This window comes from Alexandromys fortis, unplaced genomic scaffold, assembly GCF_014885135.2.
Source record: "Alexandromys fortis isolate MF-2015 unplaced genomic scaffold, M_Fortis_MF-2015_v1.1 scaffold_0, whole genome shotgun sequence".
NCBI lineage: Eukaryota > Metazoa > Chordata > Mammalia > Rodentia > Cricetidae > Alexandromys > Alexandromys fortis.
In genome coordinates, this window is record NW_026067949.1 from 22,321,866 (window position 1) to 22,346,100 (window position 24,235).

The window sequence follows — 24,235 nt, forward strand, 5'->3', positions numbered from 1 at the left end:
TATCTGGGAATTCAAAGTCAGCATGTTCTATATAGTAAGTTCTGGGGTAGCCTCTCTCAAACACACACACACACACACACACACACACACACACACACACACAAAGTTGGGAAGGGGTGGGAAGTGCGGGGTGGATCCGGGAGGAGTTAAAGAAAGGGAGGGATGGGGATGAATATGCCAAAATGCCTTTTATGCATATGTGAAATTCTCAAAAAAATATATTTTAAAGGAGAAAAATAATTGAGTTATGATTAACTTCAAGAATTATTGCACTAGGGCTGGACAGATGGCTCAGTGGTTAAGAGCACTGCCTGCTCTTCCTAAGGTCCTGAGTTCAATTCCCAGCAACCACATGGTGGCTGACAACCATCTGTAATGGGGTCTGGTGCCCTCTTCTGGCCTGAAGGCCTATATGCAGGCAGAACACTGTATACATAATAAATAAAATATTTTTTAAAAAATTATTGCACCAAAGGGTGGTGGCACACACCTTTAACCCAGCACTTGAGAGGCAGAGACAGGAGGATCTCTGTCAGTTCAAGCCTAGCTTCATCTACAGAGTGAGTTCCAGAACAGCCAGGGCTCCATGGAGAAACAGTGTCTCCAAAAACCAAAAACCAAACCAAACCAAAAAGAAACCCAGACACGATCTAGAAAAAGGGAGTATCACATAGCCAGTGGGGAAGGCACACCTGGGAAAACACTGAGGCTGAACTGGGTGTGGACAGCTTAGTGTGTGTCGAGCTAGAGGGAGGTGTGCACACGTAAGGGAAGCCTGAACCAGGTCGGAGCCGTGCTTTCAACACTGCCTATGACCGCCGCTTCCTGGACTCCTTTCCTTCCACGTAAAAATAATGCTTTTTCTCTGGGGAGAAGGTGGGGGCAACCTTGGAGATACAACAAAACCCTATCTGTAAGTCCGGCTCTCAGAGGCTGAGGCAGGAAGAGCCCCAGAAGTCCCAAGCCAGAGCCTGGGCTACAGAATGAGAGCCTGTCTTGGATAGTTTTTTTTTTTAATTTAAGTTTATTGAGCATTTACTATGTGTCCATCTCTAGTTGAAGTGGCTCAGGTGTGCTAACTTTACCCTCATAATAATCCACAAACATCATCCTTATTATGCTTCTTGGGTTGCTTGTTTTAGTTGGCTTTCTTGTTGTTTTTGAGACAGGGTCTCACTATGAAGCTCTGACTAGCCTGGAACTTACTATGGAGTCTGCCTACCTCGGCCTCTCAAGGGCTGAGATGCTCACCACCACACAATTTATGCTACTTCTATGGAGCAGGAAACTGTGGTGCACAATTGAGTTCCAGGTCAGCCAGGGCTATGAAGTGAGACCATCTAAAATAAATTAAATAAATAAATAAATAAATAATAAAAATTTAATTTAGGCTACTTCCTGGATCTGGTGATGTAAGCCTGAGGCAGGGGAATTGCCACAAGTTACAGGTCAGCTTGCACTACATATCAAGTTTATAGGCAACAGAGTGAGCCCCTGCTTTAAAATAAGAGTCAAAAGAGGACTAGAGACATAGGCCCGTGGTGGGGCATTTACTTAGCATGCACATGTCCTGAGTTCAAGCCCTATTATTGCCAAAAAGAAGTTCAACTCATATACTCCAGCAAATCCTCAAACTCAAATTGTCTCCCACATTCAATACCGCGTAGCCCCAGTGACCTCAAATTCCTTTTGTAGCCAAGAATGACCTAGAACTTCTTGCCACCACCTCCTGGGGCACCGATCCTAAAGCACCTACTTGGCTTGGTTTGCAGATCTTTGAGATGGAGTCTTGCTTTGTAGCCAAGGTGCCTTTGAATTATGCAGCTTAGGCAGGCCTTCATAGACTCACAGCAATCCTCCTGCCCCAGTCTCCCAACTTCTGGAGTTACAGGCTTGAACCAGTGTGCTCAACTAAGTTGTTTGTTTGTTTGTTTTTGAGACAGGGTTTCTTTGTGTAGCCCTAGATGTACTAGAACTAATTATATACACAAGCCTGGCCTCCAACTCAAAGAGATCCACCCGCCTCTGCCTCCCAAGTGCTGGGATTAAAGGCATTCACCACCACTGCCCAGTTCAACTACGTTTTCTTAAAACAGATGACATTTACTAAGATTATTCTTGGGTGTGTATGTTTTTGGTTGAAGTGTGGTAGCCTGCTTTTAATTATTTATTTCTGGCTATTGATTTGTATGTAAAATTGCTTTCCCTAAAATGGGAGATGATAAAATTACCACTCTAAGACTCTAAGAATAGAAAAGTAGATCCGTTACTCAATAAAGTTCAAAACGTTCAGAAACAATCTCTGTGGAAGGCTACACAGACAATGCCACTCTTGGGCATCGTTCCCATGGGTTAACACATTCAAATTAGCGCCAGAGATGCATTCCCATCCATCTCATTTTGCTCATCCCTAGAAGACGACACGTGTTGCTGACTGCACTGAGGCCACCTCCCTCAAACTGCGTGGCTCTCATGACCCATCCTAAGTCTCCCGGTCCAGGCTAATCATTGACAGGGCTTTACAATCACAGGCTTTTGCTGGAAAGCTGATAAAGACAGTCCAGCAGTTAGTGGCAAATGAAGGCAGGCTGTGCAGCGGGGTCTCCAGGGAATGAATGGATTTTCTTCAGCTCTGATGAAAGAAACACACGCTCTAGGAAAACAATGTCCAACAGGGCACTGCAAAGATCTGTGGTGCTGTCAGCGCTTGTTCTGCTGCGAGCTGTTACCGGATTCTCTGGAGACGGGAGAGCGCTATGGGATAAAAAACATTATGTGAGTCCGGTCAATGCAAGTCAGCTGTTTCTCTATGACACTTTCCCTAAAAACTTCTTCTGGGGTGTCGGGACTGGAGCATTTCAAGTGGAAGGGAGTCGGCAGACAGACGGGCGAGGACCCTCGATCTGGGATCGTTTCATCCACACACACCTGAGAGATGTCAACATCACAGCCAAGTCCGCCGACAGTTACGTGTTTCTGGAAAAGGACTTGTCGGCTCTGGAATTTTTAGGAGTTTCTTTTTATCAGTTCTCAATCTCCTGGCCACGATTGTTCCCCAATGGAACAGTAGCAGCCGTGAATGCAAAAGGTCTCCAGTACTACAACGCGCTTCTGGACTCGCTGATACGCAGGAATATGGAGCCCATCGTCACCTTATACCATTGGGATTTGCCTTTGACACTACAGGAGGAGTATGGGGGCTGGACAAACGCAACTCTGATAGATCTCTTCAATGACTATGCCACCTACTGCTTCCGGACCTTCGGGGACCGCGTCAAATACTGGATCACAATTCACAACCCTTACCTCGTTGCTTGGCATGGGTTTGGCACAGGTATGCACGCGCCAGGAGAGAAGGGAAATTTAACAGCTGTCTACACTGTGGGACACAACCTGATCAAGGTACTGTACGGCTGGCTTCTCACGAGAGCTTCTGAGCACAGGTGTGGGGGTTCAAAGAAACACTCTGTTTAAGGGGTAGTCTAGTAAAAATCGGCACCACTAGTTTCATGCTAACTCACAAAGTCTGTCCTTGATTTTTATGTTTAAAGTAAAATATGTTTCATCTTCCAAAGCTGGTGTTAATATATGTTAGCTTAGTTTCTTTCACAGTTGCAACTGAAGGCCATTTTTAAAAATCTATAGTTATGTGGTTAAAGTTATAGTAATGGGAGTCTAGCTTTATTCTGTGGGAAAGCAGCAGCTTATAGATTTAGAGGTTGGGCTTCTTTTCCAACAACACATCCCGATTCCAGAATAATATTAATGCACAATCATTCTCGGTATGGATTTGTTGCTCCTGTTCTGAGTGGTACTTAGCTATAGTAGAAAGAGAATCGCCAATAGCTCACCTGTGCATATTAAATATGGAAAGCGAGATGATTTGTAGCCCACGTCTGGCATTATGTGTGCCACACAGCAAAACAGGCGGGCCGACATGTGTTGGGAGCTAAATGAAAGCAATAATATAAAAGCTGGGAATATTAGACCCTGCTAAGGTATTTAAAATAATGTGTTTCAGAAGTCAGAATTTATGCTGGAAAATGTTCAGTGTATTAAAGCAATTATGAAAGCACAGGAGAAATAATAGCTCCTACTGGGTACCACAGGCTATGGGAAGCCCTTTTTGTGTACCACGTTTGACCCTCATATCAACCATGAAACAGGCCCTCCTTTTCACTGTTCCCATCTTAAGGAGACCTGAAGCTCAATGAGATTAACAATTTTAGCCACGGTTCAGAATAAAATTCAGCAGCTGTAAACTGAGCTGTATGACTGGCAACATAATGAGATGCTCTTTAAGTCTTTTTATTAAAGAGTAACCTAGGGACTTCGGAGTGGCACAAGGCTGCCATCTGAAATCAGATATAACCTCTTGGATAAATAGTTCACTTGAGAAAAGTAAACTACTCTAAAATTGTTATACTTTAAAATGAAAAAAAAGTGAGCAATAACATTTTATAATGTGCTGAGGGAAATCATTTGACTCCTAAGGAATCAACATTTCAAATATGTCCAAACAGAAAAAGTGCCCAGGCACATAAAACATACCCATTTAACCCTCTTTTCTTTGGATTTTCTGAATTTGCATAAACATATATCTTACATATTTAGTCCGATAGTTTGTCACATCTTCCCTAGGCGAGAACCAGGTTGCATTTGTTGCAGCCGATGTAACTTTTAAAAAGCTGTATTTGTGTGGTTTCCCTTTTCCTCTATTTCATCAGCTAGACTTTTTTTTTTAAGTTTCTGTTACATTTGTACATGACTGTGTGAGTGTGTGTGTGCATGTGTGTGGTGTGAGAGTGTGTGCTCACACCAATCCCTGTGCACGTGCCACGGTACACTTGTGGAGGTCAGAGGACAACTTGCTGGAGTCAGTTCTCTCCTCCCACCACGTGGGTCCTGGGGAACAAACTCAGGTTGTCAGGCTTGACTACAAGAGCCTTAGCCACTGAGCCATCTCAGAAGGTTCCATTTATAAGTAATCATGTTGTCCCAAGTCACTTCTCTGATGTGCTCATGATTTCTAAACCACTAGCCTAAATAAGTGACCTAAGGAGTCCCTTGATGTCAGCCAGACAGTGAAATGTGCTGCCTAACCCGGTGACCTATTGCACAGAGAGAAGTCTCGTAAGGCTTTGGTAGCCTCAAGTGAACTCGTTCCCCACATCTCCTTTCAGCCTTTTCTTTAACATAAAAGAGATCATTTTGATATTTTATGCTGCAAGAGTATTTTCCCTTCCTGCTTCTCCTTGTGGCCCAGGAGAAGCATTCTTGAGAGTTAGTTTGTAGTTCAAAACCATTTACTAAATTAAAGCTAATTTAAAGCTCAAGTGTTATGTGACCCTAGGATACTTTATTCTCTACTTCTCAGAGGTTTTGAAAAACATACAATAACTGTTAGAGTCACTTTAGCTCTAGAATGATCTCCAAAAGTTTATCTCAATTTGAAATGTCCTGGTTTAGAGGCAACCTGAACTGTCTAGCTCACTACAGACTAACGAGGAATTTGGGGTTCTGTTTGCTTGTTTGTTTTTGTTTTTAAGATGAAGCTTCACACAGCCCAGACTAGCCTTGAATTTGTTATATTTATTATATAACTGGGGATGACTTTGAAATTCTTACCCTTCTGCCCCAGCTCCCGTGCTGTGAATAGAGGTGTGGGCCACCATTCCTGATTGGTGTGGCCTTGGAGACCAAACCGAGGGCTTCGTGCATGCTAGGCAAACTCCCAACTGACTTAGATAGACTCTATGTTATTGAAGCTACTTTATGATTCCTTAACATAAGTCTGTACCCCTGGAGTAAATTTCCCATAATCCTACTGGCCAATGGATGTTCTGTTCTGAATTTTTAATAGTGTTTGGAGCAGAATAAGGGTGAGACTTGTCATATCCATTTTTAAGCATCTAATTAACTCTTGTATGTAATTTTCACAACAGCCTTACAAGGCAGCTATAATCATGCCCATTTGACAGAATAAGATTGGAAATATGTATCAGGTTGTTTCCCTGCATAAATCCTTCAGTGGCTTCCTAAAGCTTTAAGGCAAGGAAGCTTTGTCCTTCAAAACACAACCCCTGCCGTCACATCAGCTCACATCTGGCCACTCTCTCATCCGGCTGCCATGTCACTCTGGGAGCACACACGACCCATCCTGATGTGTTGTTGGCAGTGGCCAGGTTTACCTTGCTAGTGCTCTGCACCCAGCCCTCCTAGCACATTCCAGCCAGACAAAATGCCTTTCAGAGCCCTGTTTTTTCTGTCCAATGTTGTGAGAAAATTGCTTTAGACTGTTACCTCCTCAGAGGTAACTGTCCCTTCTGTCCTTCTGTGGGCTCACAGCAGCCACGTCGTCTGAGCCTTTTTTGTTTGTTTTTGTTTTTTGCAGACCAGGCTGGCCTCGAACTCGCAGCGATCCGCCTGTCCCTGCCTCCCAAGTGCTAGGATGTGCCGCCATGCACATTACATTACATGCACCATGCATTGGTGTTTTGCCTCCTGTGTGTCTGTTACAGACAGTTGTGAGCAGCCATGTGTGGCCGGGGGTGGGAAGAACTGAACCCGGTTCTCTGGAAGAGCAGCCAGTGCTCTTAACCACCGAGCCATCTCTCCAGCCCCTCATCCTCTCCTTCCTCTTCATTTAGACAGAGTTCCTACAGAGACTTTCTTTGATGATGCTGCTGTGTTGTTTTTTTGTTTTTGTTTTTTATTTTTATTTATTTTTCCTTTTTGTCTGCTTGCTTCTTTGGTTTTGTGTTCTTATGCCATGTTTATTTGGTTTGGGAAGGAGCATGGGCAGGCTGAGGCACAGGGGTGGAGGTCAGAGGATGACCTTAGGGAGTCATTCTCTCTCTGTCTCTCTCTCTGTCTCTCTGTCTCTCTGTCTCTCNGTCTGTCTGTCTCTCTCTCTCTGCCTCTCTCTCTGTCTCTCTCTGTCTCTCTCTCTGTCTCTCTGTCTCTCTGTCTGTCTGTCTCTCTCTCTCTGCCTCTCTCTCTGTCTCTCTCTGTCTCTCTCTGTCTCTCTCTCTGTCTCTCTCTCTCTGTCTCTCTCCACCACGTGGATCTTAGGGACGGAACTCGGGTCCTCAGGCTTGGTGGGAAGTGCTTTTCCCTGTTGAGCCTTCTCACCTGCTCGGCTTGCTCGCTCTTGGGTTTTATGTTTCCAGCATCTAACGCGGAACAGTTGGCACACGTTAGGGTACGGATGTCCAGTGAGTGAATACTTTGGGGTTCTAACTTAATCTCTGTAATCCGGGAGCCATGTATCAAGGATGTAATCAAGTCCATTCCTTCTGCTCCCGGTGCTGTCACTTACTCCGGACGTACCGCAGATATGAGTCTGGCGGCGCATTCGTCAGGACGTGCTCGCTGTAGTGACAGGCCGAATCCAAGGCGGCATTAAGCAAAAAGGAGCAATTTCCTGGCTGACTCAGCAGGGACAATGGACGCGGCAGCTAGGACAGCCTCAGAGGGCCCTTTCCTCCCTCCCTCGCGTCCGTTCCTTCTGATATGTGGATGTTGTTTTTTCCTTCATAGAAGAAAGATTTTAGCTGGGTTTGATGGGATGTGCCTTCAATCCTAACACTCGGGAAACCCATCTTTGTGAGTCTGAGGTTACCCTGGTCTACACAGAGTTCCAGGTCAGGTAGGGCAACAGCAAAAACATTGTCACAAAATTCAATATATTTTAAAAAGAGAAAAGAAGGGGATCTCTTACATTCAGTTTTTTGTTTTGGTTTTTGGTGTGGTTTTTTTGTAGGTTTTGTTTTGGTTTGGTTTGCTTGCTTTTGTTTGTTTTGGTTTTGGTTTTTTGAGACAGGGTTTCTCTGTAGCTTTGAAGCCTGTCCTGGAACTAGCTCTTGTAGACCAGGCTGGCCTCGAACTCACAGAGATCCACCTGCCTCTGCATCCCAATAGTCAGATGAATGAGGTAATACACGCCCAATGTACCAATCCAAGCACTCAGCGGTGGAGGCAGGAAGATTTCAAGTTTCAGGCCAGCCTGGGTTACATAGTTAAAATGTCTTGCTGGGTGTGGTGGCATATGCCTTTAACCCCAGCACTTGGGAGGCAGAGGCTGGTAGATCTCTGTGAGTTCAAGGCATGCCTGGAGTTCCAGGACAGCCAAAGATACAAAGAGAAACCCTGTCTCAAAACAAACAAACAAACAAGAATCTGTCTCAAAATAAATAAACAAATAAATAAGTAACTAAATAAATAGGACTAGCAAGGCGACTCAACTGGCAAAGTCACCTGCTGCCAAGCCTGATGACCTGGTAGGAGGAGAGAGGTCTACGGCCTGCGCCCACCCCCAAACAGACACATATACACACATGCCTACAAAATAAATAATATATAATTTTCAAAGTAAATAAGTAAAGTTGCATAGATAGTTGGCCTTCTCAGGTGGTACCCTTCTTTCTTTGATCATCAAAGCTGAAAGAGTTCATATTAGTTAGTCAAGACAATAATGGCATTCATTTTTCATTCTATTCTTAAATTCATAAATATGAATAATAATCTAAGTTTGTAAATTTGCCCCAGAAAGTGGGGCACCTGGGAGCCCCTGAGTAAATAGTCTCAAGGTTGGGGTGTGAGTTTGCCAGTGAAGCAGTCAGCCATTCCGTTTATTAGTTCACAAAGCACTGCTGGCGTCCATGTTAGCTGTGGTCCTTCTGCGGCTTTGAAATGTTATCTTTCATAGACATATGCTGTTGACATAGTGTGAGGGTTTCTTGACCCCAGAGCTATTGACATTTGGGGCTGGAAAACTTTCTGTTGCGATGGATTATCCTGCGTATTCTACAATGTTCATCAGCAGCCCCAGATCTCCCCACCCCTTCTAATTCCTCAGCCTGAACCAGCCTTGCTTCAGGCTTGTGACAGCCCGAGTGTACCTAGACCATTGCCAAATGTCCCACAGCGGTCAAGAGTCCTTCCCTTTCCTCCACTTCTCAAAAACCAGTGACTTCTATCTGTATGGACAAGCTTTCAGATAAAATATGGCTCCATCGAAGGGTGGAAAGACGGCTGTGATCTTACAACACAGCTCTCAGATTTCCGTTGGCACTCTAAAGTGCACATCTAACTTCAAAGTGAATTCGTTTGCTAGGAAGACACCATACTTTAAGAAATGTTTTCAGGAGGGGGCTGGGGAGGCTGACAGCGCATATTGCTCTTGCAAAGGACCTAAGCTCAGTTCCCAGCACCCATGACAGGTGATTCTCAATTGCCTGTAACTCCAGCTCTAGGAGAGCCAATGGCCTCTTCCGAACAGTGAGAGCACCTGTGCTCACATGCACTTGCACAAAGACACACATATACATAGAATTTAAAAAAATTAATCCTAAATAATGGTTTTAAAAGTTGGTATAAACCAAATGATGGTGGCACATGCCTTTTATCCCAACACTTGGCATTACAGGCATGTGCCACTACTGCCTGGCTTACGTTATTTTTGATTTTTAAAATTTATTGTGTATGCCAGACATGGTAGCACACACCCTTAATTTCAGCACTTGAGAGACAAAGTTAGATGGTTCTTTGTGAGTTCAAAACCAGTCACATCTACTTAGTGAGACCCAGGACAGCTAGAGCTACGTAGAGAGACCTTGTCTCCAAAAAAAAAAAAGAAGAAGGAGGAGGAGGAAGGCTGGAGAGATGGCTCAGTGGTTAAGAGCACTGGTTGTTCTTGCAGGGACCTGAGTTCAATTCCCAGTACCCATGTGGCAGCTCACAACTGTCTTTAATTCCGGAACCTAACACCCATGGTAAAATACCAATGTGCATATAATAAAAATAAATTAATTTAAAAAAATTAAATGGTCAGCCTGGACAGTGACTCGAAAAAAAAAAAGAAAGAAAAAGAAAAATTGTATTGTGTGTGTGTGTGTGTGTGTGTGTTGGGGATGGGGCTGCTCACATGCAGTGACTCAAGTGTAAACGTCAGAGGTCTACTAGGAGAATTAGTTTTCTCCTGCTCTGTGGTTCTCTAGATCCAACTCACACCACGAGGCTTCACAAGCCCTTTCCCCCACGGAGTCAGCTCACTGACCCTGAATTTATTGTAAACGAACTTTACGCTACAGTCTTCAGTAACATGGTTTTCTATCAAACGCAACCTATGTCAACACTTTTTTGTATGCCACACACAAATGCTGACATGCTTTTTGACATTCCTTAGGGATTTAAGGGATTGCTTCACACTGTGAAAGAGGCGTCAGGGCACGAGATGTTGGGAAACTCACTCGAGGTCAAGCCCTCACTGGCTGGTTCCTGAGCTTGGGATAAGTCTATTTTTTCTCCTTGTTTTCCACCTCTTTGAGGACTTTGTCCAACCATTTCTTTGCATCATTAGTTGGAGAAGCTCACATAACACTGGGCAAATGTTACGTATATGTCAAAGAAATAAATAGATATTTTAAAAATCATTTTCTTTTTCAAATTTTTTTAAATTTTTTTATTCTATTTGTTTATTTTTATTTTGTTTTAGGGTTGAGACGGGAGGTTTTGTTTGTTTTGTTTTTTGCTTTTTGGTGGTTTTGTTTTTTTTTTTTTGTATTTTGCTTTTTGGCTTTTCAAGACAAGATCTAGCTCTTGTAGACCAGGCTGGCCTCGAACTCACAGAGATCCACCTGCCTCTGCCTCCTGAGTGCTGGGATTAAAGGCGAGTGCCACCACCGCCCAGCTGAGACAAGCTTTATCCTGTGACCTTGGCTATCTGGAACTCACTTTGTAGACCAGACCAGCCTTGAAATCACGAAGACCACCCCGCCTCTGCCTCCCCAGTGCTAGAGTTAAAGGCAAGCACCACCATGCTGTCAAGTTTTTATTTGCATGAGTGGTGGGATATGCCTGTAATCTCGGCACTGAGGAACTAGAGGCAGGAGGATCAAGAGTTCAAGATTAATTGCTGCAAAGTTAGCTTGAGCTCCATGAGACCCTGTCTCAAAAAGTCAAATAAATAAAGTTTTTTAAAGGCAAACAAATAAAGTAAGGCACAACTCCTGCAGAGGGGCTGGAGAGGTTGCTGTGTGGCTCAGAGCACTCACTGCTCTGCAGAGGACTGAGTGCGGAAGCTACAGCTCCCTGTGACTCCAGCTGGACCCTACGCCTTCTTCTGGCCTCCCCACACATATATGACATGCTCATACACAAGCAGACACATACACATAAGTACAAAGAAAATAAACCTTAACATTTTCAAGTGAACAAGGCTCTGGGTTTGAGTCTCAGCACCCCCCCCAAAAAAAGCTTTTAAAAATAGCCCGAGTTGTAAAAGCCAAGTGGTGTGTCAATGAGCGTTCATCATGCTCCCCTATTTCGCTTTGTTTTGTTCTTTGTTTCTCAAGACAGGGTTTCTCTGGTTAGCCGTGGTTCCTGTCCTGGAACTTGCTCTGTCCACCAGGCTGGCCTCGAACTCATAGAGATCCACCTGCCTCTGCCCCCCCCACCACCACCAGTGCTGGGATTAAAGACGTCCACTGCCCGGCCATGCTCTTCTACTTTTGTGTTCATGATTTTCACAAGCAAAAATAAAAATGAAACAAGACAGCAAGTGTTTAAAAATCCTGGTGGGCCGCTAACCCTGAAAGCATGAGTTCAGCCCCCTACTTTCCACAGGGTGGAAAGAGAGAGCCAACGTCTACAAGCTGGCTTCTGCATGCAATGCGACAAACGGTATCTCCCCACACAATAAATCTTAAATATGTAGTCAAAGCTTAAAAAGTAAAAGTGAAAAGAATAGAAAATAGCTGGGGTGGTTGTAATCTCAGCACTTGGAAAGCTGAGGAGGTTCCAGAGTCGGAGGCCAGCTGGATATGTTAAGATCTTGTAGCAAAATGCAAGAGGAAGGAAACTGTCTTTATATAGCTTTTTTTAAAAAAGGTGTTGAAATTCTTAAGCAAAAGTTAGTGTTAAAACCACAAAAACAACGCTGAGAAATGAATCCCGTGATTTATGCACCTTCCTTGGCCCACATACCGCCCAAGCTTCTGTCTGGAATGTCAGAAGACTGCAGGTTTCTAAGATGCACTGACGTACATTAAAAATCACCTCTAAGTCTTCCAGCCAACCACCCCCACCCCCCACCAACAGTAACCAACAGTATCCTGAAAACTATAACTAGTGTCCAAGGGAAGAGCAGGAGAGGATTTGGGGTGAGCCTCATTCCTTTGAGGCAGGGTCTCTCCCTGAAGCCGCAAGCCCAGCAGTCCTTGTCTCTGCCCCCAAAGCACTGTGCTTGTGTGAACCACACTCAGGTTGTCGTCTCCTTCACACTGGGACTAAACTCAGGTCCACCTGAGAGTGCAGTGTGTTCTTAACTACTGAGCAGTCTTGGCAACTTCAATGGGAGGCTTTTTGAGGTCTTATACATATTGAGGTAAATCTTCAAAGATTGGAAGAAATAAATTTTCTTTGGGAAAAAAAGTTTCGAAAGCTCCTTTGGGAAAATTGTACGATATTATTAATACAGGCAAAATTAAGATTTGCTGCAATTAGAACTAAAAGACTAATACATTTTTAGCTACCAGATCCATAAACTACTTAGCTAAGAAGTGTTGAAGCTTCAAACACACTTGCCCTCAAGACTGACAACATGATTCAATCCCCAGATCACAGTGGAAGGAGAGAACAGGAAGTGAAAGTTGTCCTCTGACCTCCTGCTCCGACTGTGACTTGTGGGCTTCCCCACCCTCAAATCGGAAAAGGAAGAGAGAGAGGAGGAGAGGGACAGAGGGACGGAAGGAAAAGGAAGAGAAGAGAAAAAAGAATGACTCCCATTTTTCCCCTCCACCATGTGGTTTCCAGGGATTGAACTCAGCTAGGCAAACAGGCTACAAGCACCCCATCCCCTGGCCTTTTAAATTTTCTTTTGTTGCATTTATTGTTTGAAACAGGGTTTCTCTATGAAGGTGAGACTGACTTCCAACCCCCATCCTCCTGCCTCTGCCTCCCGAGTGCTGGAATTTTGAGTTTGTGTTTCCGTGCCTGGCTTCATTATTCTTTGAAATACTTCTAATCAAATTTAAATAAGAGATAGAGAACTGCTCGGGGACAATTGCCAAAGATGGTTTCTACAACCATAACACCCTGCTATTTCTAAGAGTCACAGACTCAAAGGGTAAAAATGGCAATCTGAAACCTTCAAGAGTAATAATATTTACTTTTTCTAACTACTGAGTAGAAAAAGTTAAACTTCAGTGAATGATTAACAAGAGTTTCGATACATGTATTTATAAATGATCATAGAATAACTTTGCAGTCTGGTCTAAACAGCTTTGAACTCTCTCATACATGAGAATACACCAGCCAGAGTAAAAACTACTACAAGTCATGCAAATGGGAACGAATGGTTTGAAAACATGACTGGAGGAGAACCGTTCTATGTACTAGATCATTTACGATGAAATGTTGGGGAAAAAAAAAACACCTTCCACATTAGGGTAAGTGTGGCACACGCTTTGGTCCCAGCACTAAGGGGGCAGAGGCAGGAAGATCTCTGTGAGTTAGAGGCCTGCATGGTCTACAAATCGAGTTCCAGGCCAGCCAGGACTTCATAGTGATACCCTGTCTCAAAACAAACAACAAGAACAATTTAAAAAAAAAAAAAAGTCCGTAGACACACACGGGCTCTCGGAGAGGTGACTAGGGGGCAAGAACGCTTGCTTTGCAAGCATGAGATTCTGAGCTCACATTCCAGCGCCAAGTGAAAAGCCAGGTGTGGCTATGCTGGTGCCTGTACCCTCAGTACTATTAGGGGTGAAGGCTGGAAAATCACTGGGGTTTCCCGGCCACCAGCCTACCTTCTGGTTCAGTGAGAGACTCCATCTCATAAAGCAGAGAGTGACAGAGTACACTCCATGTCTTCCTCGGGCTTCTGTGTGGGTACATGCACACAAGCACCAGCACACACGCGCATACACCGCAGGCACAGACGTGAATACTCACAAGCATGCATACACAATAGTAATAATAATAACAACGTACGATTTCATTCAAACCACCGGTAATACAGTGCTAGGAATGCTGGGCATAGCCTAGGACCTTCTAACGTATCAGTTAGTCATGAATGAATCACAGAATTACCTAGAGTGGTCCTTGAGTAATCTGATGGTGTCCTTTGAAAACGGCTTGGGAGAACCCAGAAGTGGGAGAAAGCCAGCATCTTTTAATGGTGGGTGTTTTAACAGGAAGGTGGTACATTGCCAGGTATGTGGGGTGCACTTGTACTCCTGGCACTTGGGAGGCAGAGGCAGAAGCCAAGCTGGTCTACATAATGAATTCCAGGCCAGCCAAGGCTACATAGCAAGACCCTGCCTCCAAAAGCTAAAATGGAGGGGCGGGGGCGAATGCCATGCTGGTACCTCCTGCTTCCTCTCCTAACCAGAGATTATAGCAAGGGTTTTCATTGTCCAGTCTTCTTTCATGTTAAGCCATCATAGCCTTCTCCTCTTGCTTTACTTTAAACATATGCTATCATTGGGTACAAAACACACCCCATGCACAATAAATTCCAGAATATTTACCTTTCATTACATTTTTTTTTTTTTTTGGTTTTTTNAACTAGTATAACTAGTGCAGCAGACCCCTAAACTAGTATAACTAGTGCAGCAGATCAAGGAACTAGCAGAGTCCAGTGTGCAGGAAGAGATTTGGGGGACTTGGGTTTTGTTCCTGATCATTTCTTCGTTCCAGCACACTATTGCTTAATACAAATGTATTATACGTTGATAGAAATAAGTGTTTGTGTCTACTTCTTCACAGTGAAAATGGAATTGATTGGAAGATATGATTACATAAGCAAATTGTAGACACGATTATCAGGGATAAAGATAATACATGCACTCAGGAGGCAGAGGAAGGCGGATCTCTGAGTTCAAGGCCAGCCTGGTCTACAGAGTGGGTTCCAGGACAGGCTCCAAAGTTACACAGAGAAACCGTGTCTCAAAAACAAACAAAAAGATAATACATAACTTTTTTTTAAAGATTTATTTATTTATTATGTATACAACATTCTGCCTCCATGTCTGCCTGCACACCAGAGGAGGGCACCAGACCTCATTACAGATGGTTGTGAGCCACCATGTGGTTGCCGGGAATTGAACTCAGGACCTCTGGAAGAGCAGCCAGTGCTCTTAACCTCTGAGCCATCTCTCCAGCCCCAATACATAACTTTCATATTTGCATTCATACTAAGAGAAACTAGCTCCATGATTCTTGGTCCCCTGAATATCGGGAAGGCTGAGAATGTTCCTGTCTACCTTTGAGGTTTGCGGTTGACAGAGCACAGTTAAATTAATGCCGTGGTTTGTCTTTTCCAGCACAACGTTAGAGGTGTTGTGTCTATGGCTAATAATGGCCCAAATACCAACGGATCTCAGTTCTTCATCACCTACGGCAAGCAGCCGCATCTGGACATGAAGTACACGGTGTTTGGAAAGTGAGTGTTCTGGTTGTCGTCTTCTTGGTGCATCCGTGTCCGCCCATGATCATGGCATGGCTCATGCTGGAGAGACTGGTGGACAGCTGGAGGTCCTGGGCTCTGGGCCCACCAGTCAGCAGCTCTCTTACCTTGAAGAAGTTATACACTATCTGAGCTTCGTTTTCTTTATTTTGTTTAAGAGCCACCAAAGAATTGCTTAGGCAAGCTAACAAATTAATATATATATACACATGTTTTCATTAAGAACAACATATCTGAAAATAGTGACAGGGACTGAGTCAACACCTGAGGGTTATCTTGCTCCTGTTCAATAACTGTGGAAAACATTCACAAAGACTCAGGGAGATCCCAACATGTCAGTACGTGCATGTGAAGTTGTTAGGTCCTTGGTTCCCAGGGGAGGGGGAGCATTGCTGCTGAGAGGTCTCAGAAATGGCCTCAGAGTTGTCTTAAAATTGTACACTATGTAAGTCTCTCTTAGTGTCTGCATTGTTGTCTAAGTTCTCTGGGATTGTGGTTTGTAGGCTGGGTTTCTTTGCTTTATGTTTAAAAACCACCTATGAATGAGTACATCCTTTCATTACTTTTTTTTTTTTTTTTTGGTTTTTTCGAGACAGGGTTTCTCTGTAGCTTTGGAGCCTGTCCCAGAACTAGCTCTTGACCAGGCTGGCCTCGAACTCCCAGAGATCCTCCTGCCTCTGCCTCCCAAGTGCTGGGATTAAAGGCGTGTGCCACCACCGCCCGGCACATTTTTTTCTTTTGGGATTTTTAGAAGTTTGGAAACTCTGCAAGAATAATTATACAAAACAGCCCAATTCCCTGACAGAAACTGCTTCCAACTATTCTCTGGTGTTTTAAAGCCTTATTTATTTATTTTTAAGAATAGGGCCTTGGGCTGGAGAGATGGCTCAGAGGGTAAGGGTACTAGCTGCTCTTCCAGAGGTCCCGAGTTCAATTCCCAGCAACCACATGGTAGCTCACAACTATCTATAATGAGACCTGGTGCCTTCCTTGCCAGCAGTACATTATATGCTTAATAAGTAAACCTTAAAAAAAAAAGGAATAGGGCCTTGCAAAATGGTGGTGGCACACACCTTTTAATCCCAGAGCTCGGAGAGGCAGAGGCAGGCGGATTTCTGTGAGTTCGAGGCCAGCCTGGCCTACATAGGGAATTAATTCCAGGACAGTCTGGGCTACATAGTGAGAGCCTGTCTCAAAGAAAAACACTTATGTAGACTTGCTTTTGCTGACGTATGTATAACTTACGGAAAAACAAAACAGAAGGCAATCCTGTGGGTTCCTCGTGTGACTGGGTCCTGAGGAGGCGCCCAGCTGGTAAAGCGGGATGAAGGCTCAGTCGAAGCTCTGATTCGCGGATGATTTTTCTTGCCGTGTCCCTGAGAGGTGCTCTCAGTGTGCCACCCCTCACGTGTGTGCCATATCCATAGGTACCCCTTGCATTTTCACAGCCTACGCAGCCACCTTCCAGTCTCAGAGACAAAAGCACATTTCAAAGGCACGGAACTAACTTTGCACAGAGCCCTGGTACTGACAGTGAGCTAGAAACTGAAGGGCTTCTACCTGCTTCTAGTCTTAGCACTGAGACTCGGGTAAGTCGTTTATCTTTTCTTCTTTCAGCTTTCATTCACAATAGAAAAAATATTTAGACTAGATATGGATCCATACCCCTTTAACACAAGCACTCGAGAGGCAGAAGCAGGAAGATCTCTGTGAGTTCTAGGCCACCCTGGTCTACATGTCGAGTTCCAAGCCAGCCAAAACTATATAATGAAATCCCCTCTCACAAAACCAAACAAAAGTTTAATTTAAAAAAATATTCTCTAGATGTCAGGCAACAGCCAAGAGCTGAAGAAGCAATCAATATTCAGAGAGTGAGACAGGGTTCTTAACTTCTCCTTGGTTTTCTGCCGCCTAAAATGGGGAAGATGGTGCCTGCTCCATAAAACTTGAGTGAGTTTAAGTGAGAGAGCAGGGACAGGAAGATGGCTCAGTGGTTAAAGCACTTGATTGACAGATGGTTCAATGGTTAAAGCATGGGATAGATGGCTCAGTGGTTAAAGCACTTGATTGACACATGGTTCAATGGTTAAAGCACGGGATTGATGGCTCAATGGTTAAAGCACTTGATTGACACATGGTTCAATAGTTAAAGCACAGGATAGATAGCTCAATGGTTAAAGCACTTACTACAGAAGCATAAGAATCTCTAAAACTTAAGTAAAAACAGACACAAGGGACTGTTGGAGCAAGCTACCTAGCAAGACTGGCGTTATCAGTGACCACTAAGACCTTGCCTACACACACACACACACACACACACACACACACACACACACACAGTTGTGCTCTCACACATGTAAAATATGCAGAGAGAGAGAAAGAGAGAGAGAGAGAGAGAGACAGAGACAGAGACAGAGAGAGAGACAGAGAGAGAGAGAGAGAGAACAAATGAGAAGCACCAGAAACAGGAACATTTGGTGATAAAATGTGTTCTTGCTGTTTATATTATTACGTTTGCCCTGTCCTTAACATCACCACTGTACTATCTGACAATGAAAGTCAGTCACCTCTAGGAACATGCACTTTTCCTTGTACAAGGGTGGTACTGTCCTAGACGCGGTGCAGGCACCATGTCCCTGCCCTCTGCACCTGACACTGGTGATGGTATAAAGGCCACCATCTTCTGGGAAAGACAGCTAATGCAGGGGTGCCCTGAGGGACTCGTGTGGCCTCTGCCACCCTGAAGGAAAACGTCCTTTACTGGATCTAGGAAAGAGGCACAGGGTTTTTCCCATCAGTGTTACATCCATGCTAGGTGCTTGGACAACCACATGGATTTCCAGTCTGGGGTGGGAGGATTTCTGGCAGTCCTCTAGGAGCTTTCTAGAGAGTTCTGAATTCCAGAAACATGCAAAGTTGGAAAAGTGGTACTGTCTTTCCAGGATGATGGAGTAGCCAGGTATAGCCATAGCGCCACATACCTGCAATTGCAGCATTCAGGAGGATGGAGAGCCATTTGCAGCTTGTTCTTTCAGAGTTTGGGGCTTCCTTTCTTGTTTTGAGACAGGGTCTCTCATTCAGCACAACCTAGCCTGGAACTCCATTGTGGTCAAGGTTGATTTGAGTTTCTGATCCTCCTGACTCCTGAGTGCTGCTGGGATTATAGATGTGCCACCACACCAGTGGGTGCCTGCTGATGATGGAAGTGAGGGTTTCCAGCATTCTAGGCCAGGCTTCCACCAGCTGCGGGACCTCTACAGCCCTCTGCTCTGCCACAGTCCTGGGGGGGGGCGGGGTTCAGCTCACTCTAACAAGCCACTAAGGACTCAGAGAGGGACATGACTTGGCAAGTTCATAAACCCCAGTAACAGCAGAGCCAGAAGCAGAACCCAGATTTCTTGCGTTCAGAACCAGGGTCATTTCACCAACGAGAGGATGTAGGTGGAGGACATGATCACGTGCTCAAGGACAATTCCCCTGCAGACAAAGCTGTCCAAGTCTGCGGCAGATGATCAGACAACACGCGTACCAGAGGCAAAATATTTGAAGCAGTTCTGAGAATTAGGCTGTCCAGGGCTGGTAAGATGGCTCAGTGAGTAAAGACATCTGCAGCCAAGCCTGATGACCTGAGTTCAATCCCCAGGACCCACTTGGTGGAAAGAGAGCATGGGCAGCTGCAAGTTGTCTTCTGACCCATGTGATTGTGCACGCACACACTTAAGGCACCTGTGCACACACACACAAATAAATAAATGTCACTTGCCTGTCTGGTGCCAGAAAAAGGCATCAGATCCCCTAGAACTGTTGTTATACATGGCTGAGAACTGGCAATTAGCCTGAGTCCTTTGGAAAAGCAGCCAGTGATCATAACCTCTGAGCCATCGCTCTAGTTCCAATAAACATAATTTTTATACTAAAAATGGTCAGCTGGTCATTGGTGGCTCACATCTTTAATCCCAGCACTTGGGAGGCAGAGGCAGGCGGATCTCTGTGAGTCTGAAGTCAGTTTGGTCTACAGAGTGAGTTCCTGGACAGTTCCTGGCTTCACAGAGAAACCCTGTTTCAAAACAAACAAACAAAAAAAGTCAATCTATTCCTGTTACTGACAGGAAAGAATCCAAATAAATTAAAAATTGCATTCCCAAAGTCAGTTACTACAGCCTTACTTACAACAGGTATAAAAAAAAACAAAACAAAACAAAAAAAAAAACAAGCTGATGTCTATCAAAAGACAGAGCCAACAAAGCAAGTACTATGTCCTCAAATCCGGAACTTTCACAGTGTTCAGATAATTATCGAGACTACAACACGGAAAATGTTTAAACTGAAGTTAGCTGGGAAATGCCTTCTAAAAGGTGGCATTAAAATATCTTCTAAATGTTTTCACAAAAACATGAAAACATTTCGTTATGTTACAGAGACATTTATTTTTCTGTTTGCTTCTTAGTTTCTTGAGCTAGAATTTCTCTACATAGCCAGGCCAGGCCTGACTCACTATGCAGCCAAAACTGGCCTCAAATTTACATTCATCCTCCTGCCTCAAGCCTCCAGAGTGCTGAGATTATAGGTGTGTGCCCCCACACGTACTGACTGTGATATTTTAAAGTAAAATTTAAGTTTTAAGTTTGTTCTCTACTCAATAGTTTTCACAATCAATAAATTTACAAACCACATGAAGGTATTTCAACCAATATGTGACTGAAATCTGAGAGATTTGGAAAATGGACTTTCTATTTTTTCTTTTTAAAACATTATTATTATTATTATTATTATTATTATTATTATTATTATTATTATTATTATTATTGAGATAGGGCTTCACTATGTAGGCCTGGCTCACCTGGAACTCTCTACACAGACCAGGCTGGCCTTGAACCCACAAATATCCATCTGTCTCTGCTTCCCAAGATCTGGGATTAAAGGCATGCACAATCTCGCCTGTCCGTGGAAACTTGAGTATCTTTTATTTCTTCGGTTTCAACAAACTATCTTGATCATACCCATCCATTCTCCATCTCCTTCATTCCACTCCCCCCAACAGGTGGAATAACTTTTCAAAGGACCAGGAGTCCCCTAATGCCCTCAAACGAAGGCAAGGTTCACCATCTACCTTCAAGTCATCCTTCCCTCCAGTGTCCCTCCATGGCATTCCGGCCCTTAACTCACTCTGGTTTATTATCTTATTTCTTTCTACCCACCCATTGAATTTATCAACCTAGAATTCTGAAGAAATCAAAAAGATCAGCCTGTTGGATGTGGGAGGGACCTGAATATGAATGAGATTTTGGGATTCCTACTATCTCTCAAGGGTACTGAGTCCCAAGAGCTGGCTCTAACACAAAAGGCAGTTAGGTTCCTGTCAAGCTACTGAGTCTAAAGAACAAAGGTTGACATGCTCTTGATCAATCATTCCAAAGGTAGATGGCCTTGGACAAGATAGAAGGCAGCCTTGGAAAACCACAGGAGGTTGTGCAAGGGTCCTGGCTGCAGGCCCTTTTGTGTCGTGCGACAGATCCTGTGTACCCTCCATCTGAACATCTGCAAGATTGGGGCAAATGGACCATCTCGGGGCAAAATTTTTCCTGTTATTTGACAAACAGTCAAGTCATACCATAAGAACTGCTTGGAGAGCCTCCCCCATTTTGTCTAGTGAGACGCGCGTCTTTGCCTTCAGTCAGAGCAAAGATAACCCGAGACACCTAGATAGCTTCTGCAAACAGCAGAGAGGGAGCAAGACCCAGGGTGAAGCACGAAGGTCACCTTGGGCTGTGACAACGCGTGTACCAGAAACCCAGGTTGCAAACACGTGGCAAAAGTGCAAACTATTGCCTTCTAAGCTGCCCTGGTTCCTATTTTAATGCTGATGTACCCAAGATTTTATCACAATTTAAGGCACCTTTCCTATAATCACCTAGTTAATAGAGGGTTATTTTTAAAGAGACTCACTTCCCTGTCCTTCCCTGCTAGGCTGGTTAATTTCTGTTAGTTTCTCTTTAAATCATTTTTTTTTATTTACTGGGAGAGAGGTGTGTGTATGTAAGGGGTGTGAATGCTACAACACACATATAAGATCAGAAAATACCTTTCAAGAGCTGGTTCTCCCCTTCATACGTATAGCCCAGGCAAACCTTGAACTGCTGATTCTCCTGCCTCTACCTCCCAAGTGCTGGGATTGCAGGTGTGAACCCCCACACTTGACTCTGGCAAATTCCTGTTTGGAGCATGTTCATGGGTTGATCTTGATTGCGTCCCATTCTCCCTGCAGTGTTGGTGGCAGTCCTGTGAGTGAGGTGGCTACCTAAGGCCCACCTCTCACACTTGTGCAGTGTTCTCCTTAGTGTTCACATCTGGGGTGCACAACTCTGAAGGAAATTGGCAATTGCTGTGTGTTCTAAGTATGAAAGTACAGAATTGTCGAAAGACTAAGTGACCACAATCAGGGTAGGACATCTCCTCTGGAGCCTACCATTCACAGCCATAAAGAAAGCAGTCCTCAGAACTTTCCACAGAGATTCTAGCCTCCAACTCGCTCAGGAAGGTGGGGCTTCAGACCATTCTTTGATAGTTTCACACAATATATTTTAATATTCTTTCCCACCTCCCAACTCCTCCCAGGTCCCTCCCCCACCCAACATCATTTGTGTTCTTTCTCAAAAATAAATAAATGAATAAACAAAAATTAAACTAAGCCCTGGAGTTGCATATGGCAGTTCACAACTATAAATAACCCCAGTATTTATAGGTTGAAATATGAGAATTGTGTTTTGGACGTTAGCCTGGGGTACATGGTGCATTCTAGTCTCAGAAGAAAGGAAATCAGGGTGAGTTGAACATTTAAGTTCTAAATTATTTTAGGATCTTACAATGAAAATTCAAAGAGAGGACTGGAGACATGGCTTAAAGGTTAAGAGCACTGGCTGGTCTCCCAGAGGTCCTGAGTTCAATTCCCAGTAACCACATGGTGGCTCACAACCATCTGTAATGAGATCTGGGGCCCTCTTCTGATGTGCAGGCTGTATACATAATATATATATAATATAAAAATAAATATAAATAAAAAACATTATATACATAATAAATAAATAAAACCTTTAAAAATGGAAGAAAAAAAGAAAGAAGACACAGAGAGGAAGGGGGCAGGGTGGTGAGTAAGGACCTATTGCTGAGGTGATGTCTCAAAATGGCTTCCTCTAGAAAGTTCTCCAGAAAATAGTTTCAATTAGCTTTTTATTGTTGTTGTTTTGTTTTTCGAGACAAGGTTTCTCTGTAGCTTTGGAGCCTGTCCTGGAACTAGCTTTTATACACCAGGCTGGCCTCGAACTCACAGAAATCCACCTGCCTCTCGAGTGCTGGGATTAAAGGTGTGCGCCACCACTGTCTGGCGGTTCTAAAGTTGTGTACAGTGTTAATTCAACCCTCGCACCATCCCTTCGTGAACTCTATTGTTACTCATTTACAGACTATGCAGCCTGCCCTGTCCTGGACTTCTACAGCAGGACCAAATGGAGGGCTGAGGAGATATCTCAGTTAGCAAGCTGCTTGGCACACAAGCACGAGTACCTAAATTTAACTTCCAGAGCTCATGGAAAAGCTGGGTGTTGGGGCTGTCCAAACGGCTCAGCGGGTAAATAAGCGTGCCGCCAAGCCTCATGGCTTGACTTTGTTCTCCAAGACCGGCACCGTGGAAGGAGAAAACCAGCTCCCTAAGGTTGTCCTCTCTGACCTGGGCATGTTTACCTTGGCGTGTGCAAGAAAACACATGCACACGTGTTAATAACCGTTCAGGATTTGCTGTGTCACAGCCCCCGTGAAACCCGACGATGTTTTCTTTCCCACCAGGCTCATGCGAAGGCATGGCACAGCTACCACAAAGACTTCCGCCCCCGTCAGAAGGGCTGGCTGTCCATCACCTTGGGGTCCCACTGGATGGAACCAAACCGAACAGAGAACATGGAGGATGTACTCAACTGCCAGCACTCCATGGCTTCCGTGCTGGGATGGTTCGCCAACCCCATCCACGGGAACGGCGACTACCCTGAGTACATGAGGACGATGGTCGGCATGCCCGTGCTCTCTGAGGCAGAGAAGGAGGAGGTGAGGGGCACGGCCGACTTCTTTGCCTTTTCTTTCGGGCCTAACAATTTCAGGCCCTTGAACATGGTGAACGCAGTGAAAATGGGACAAAACGTGTCACTCAACTTAAGACAGGTGCTGAACTGGATTAAGCTAGAATATGACAACCCTCGGATCTTGATTTCGGAGAATGGCTGGTTCACAGATAGTTATATAAAGACGGAGGACACCACGGCCATCTACATGATGAAGAATTTCCTCAACCAGGTTCTTCAAGGTTGGTTGCACTTTGGCTCAGTTTGTAATAAGTTTATGTGTATATAAGTTTGCTTGTGTGAGTGTATGCCACATGTGTACAGGAGCTCCTGGAGGCCAGAGGAGGGAGTCAGATGGCATGGAGCTGGAGTTATAGAACAGATGCAGGCCCTCAGGAAGGGCTGCAAGCATCTATAACTGCTGAGCTAGGGGTTTTTGTTTAAGGTTACCACGGATATGTCATTATTGATGTTGGTTTTCTATTGTTCAATATTGACCAAAATTTGTGACAGGGTTTCTCTGTGTGTGTAACAGTCCTAGCTGTCTTAGAACTAGCTCTTCTAGACCAGGCTGGCCTCGAACACACAGAGATTCACCTGCCTCTGCCTCCCAAGTGCTGGGATTAAAGGCATACGACGTCACTGTGGGTAGTGA

General features: G+C 44.4%; 1 protein-coding gene across 1 annotated transcript in view; it reads left to right on the forward strand.

The window, feature by feature from the left end:
- Positions 1 to 1,411: 1,411 nt before the first annotated feature.
- Klb (klotho beta) overlaps positions 1,412 to 24,235 on the forward strand; it is a 37,351-nt gene continuing 14,527 nt past the window's right edge. The window contains exons 1-2 of the mRNA XM_050149958.1: positions 1,412 to 3,402; positions 23,312 to 23,822. Coding sequence (XP_050005915.1) covers positions 2,578 to 3,402; positions 23,312 to 23,822 — 1,336 coding nt within the window. The 5' untranslated portion in view covers positions 1,412 to 2,577. The remainder of the gene's footprint in view (positions 3,403 to 23,311; positions 23,823 to 24,235) is intronic.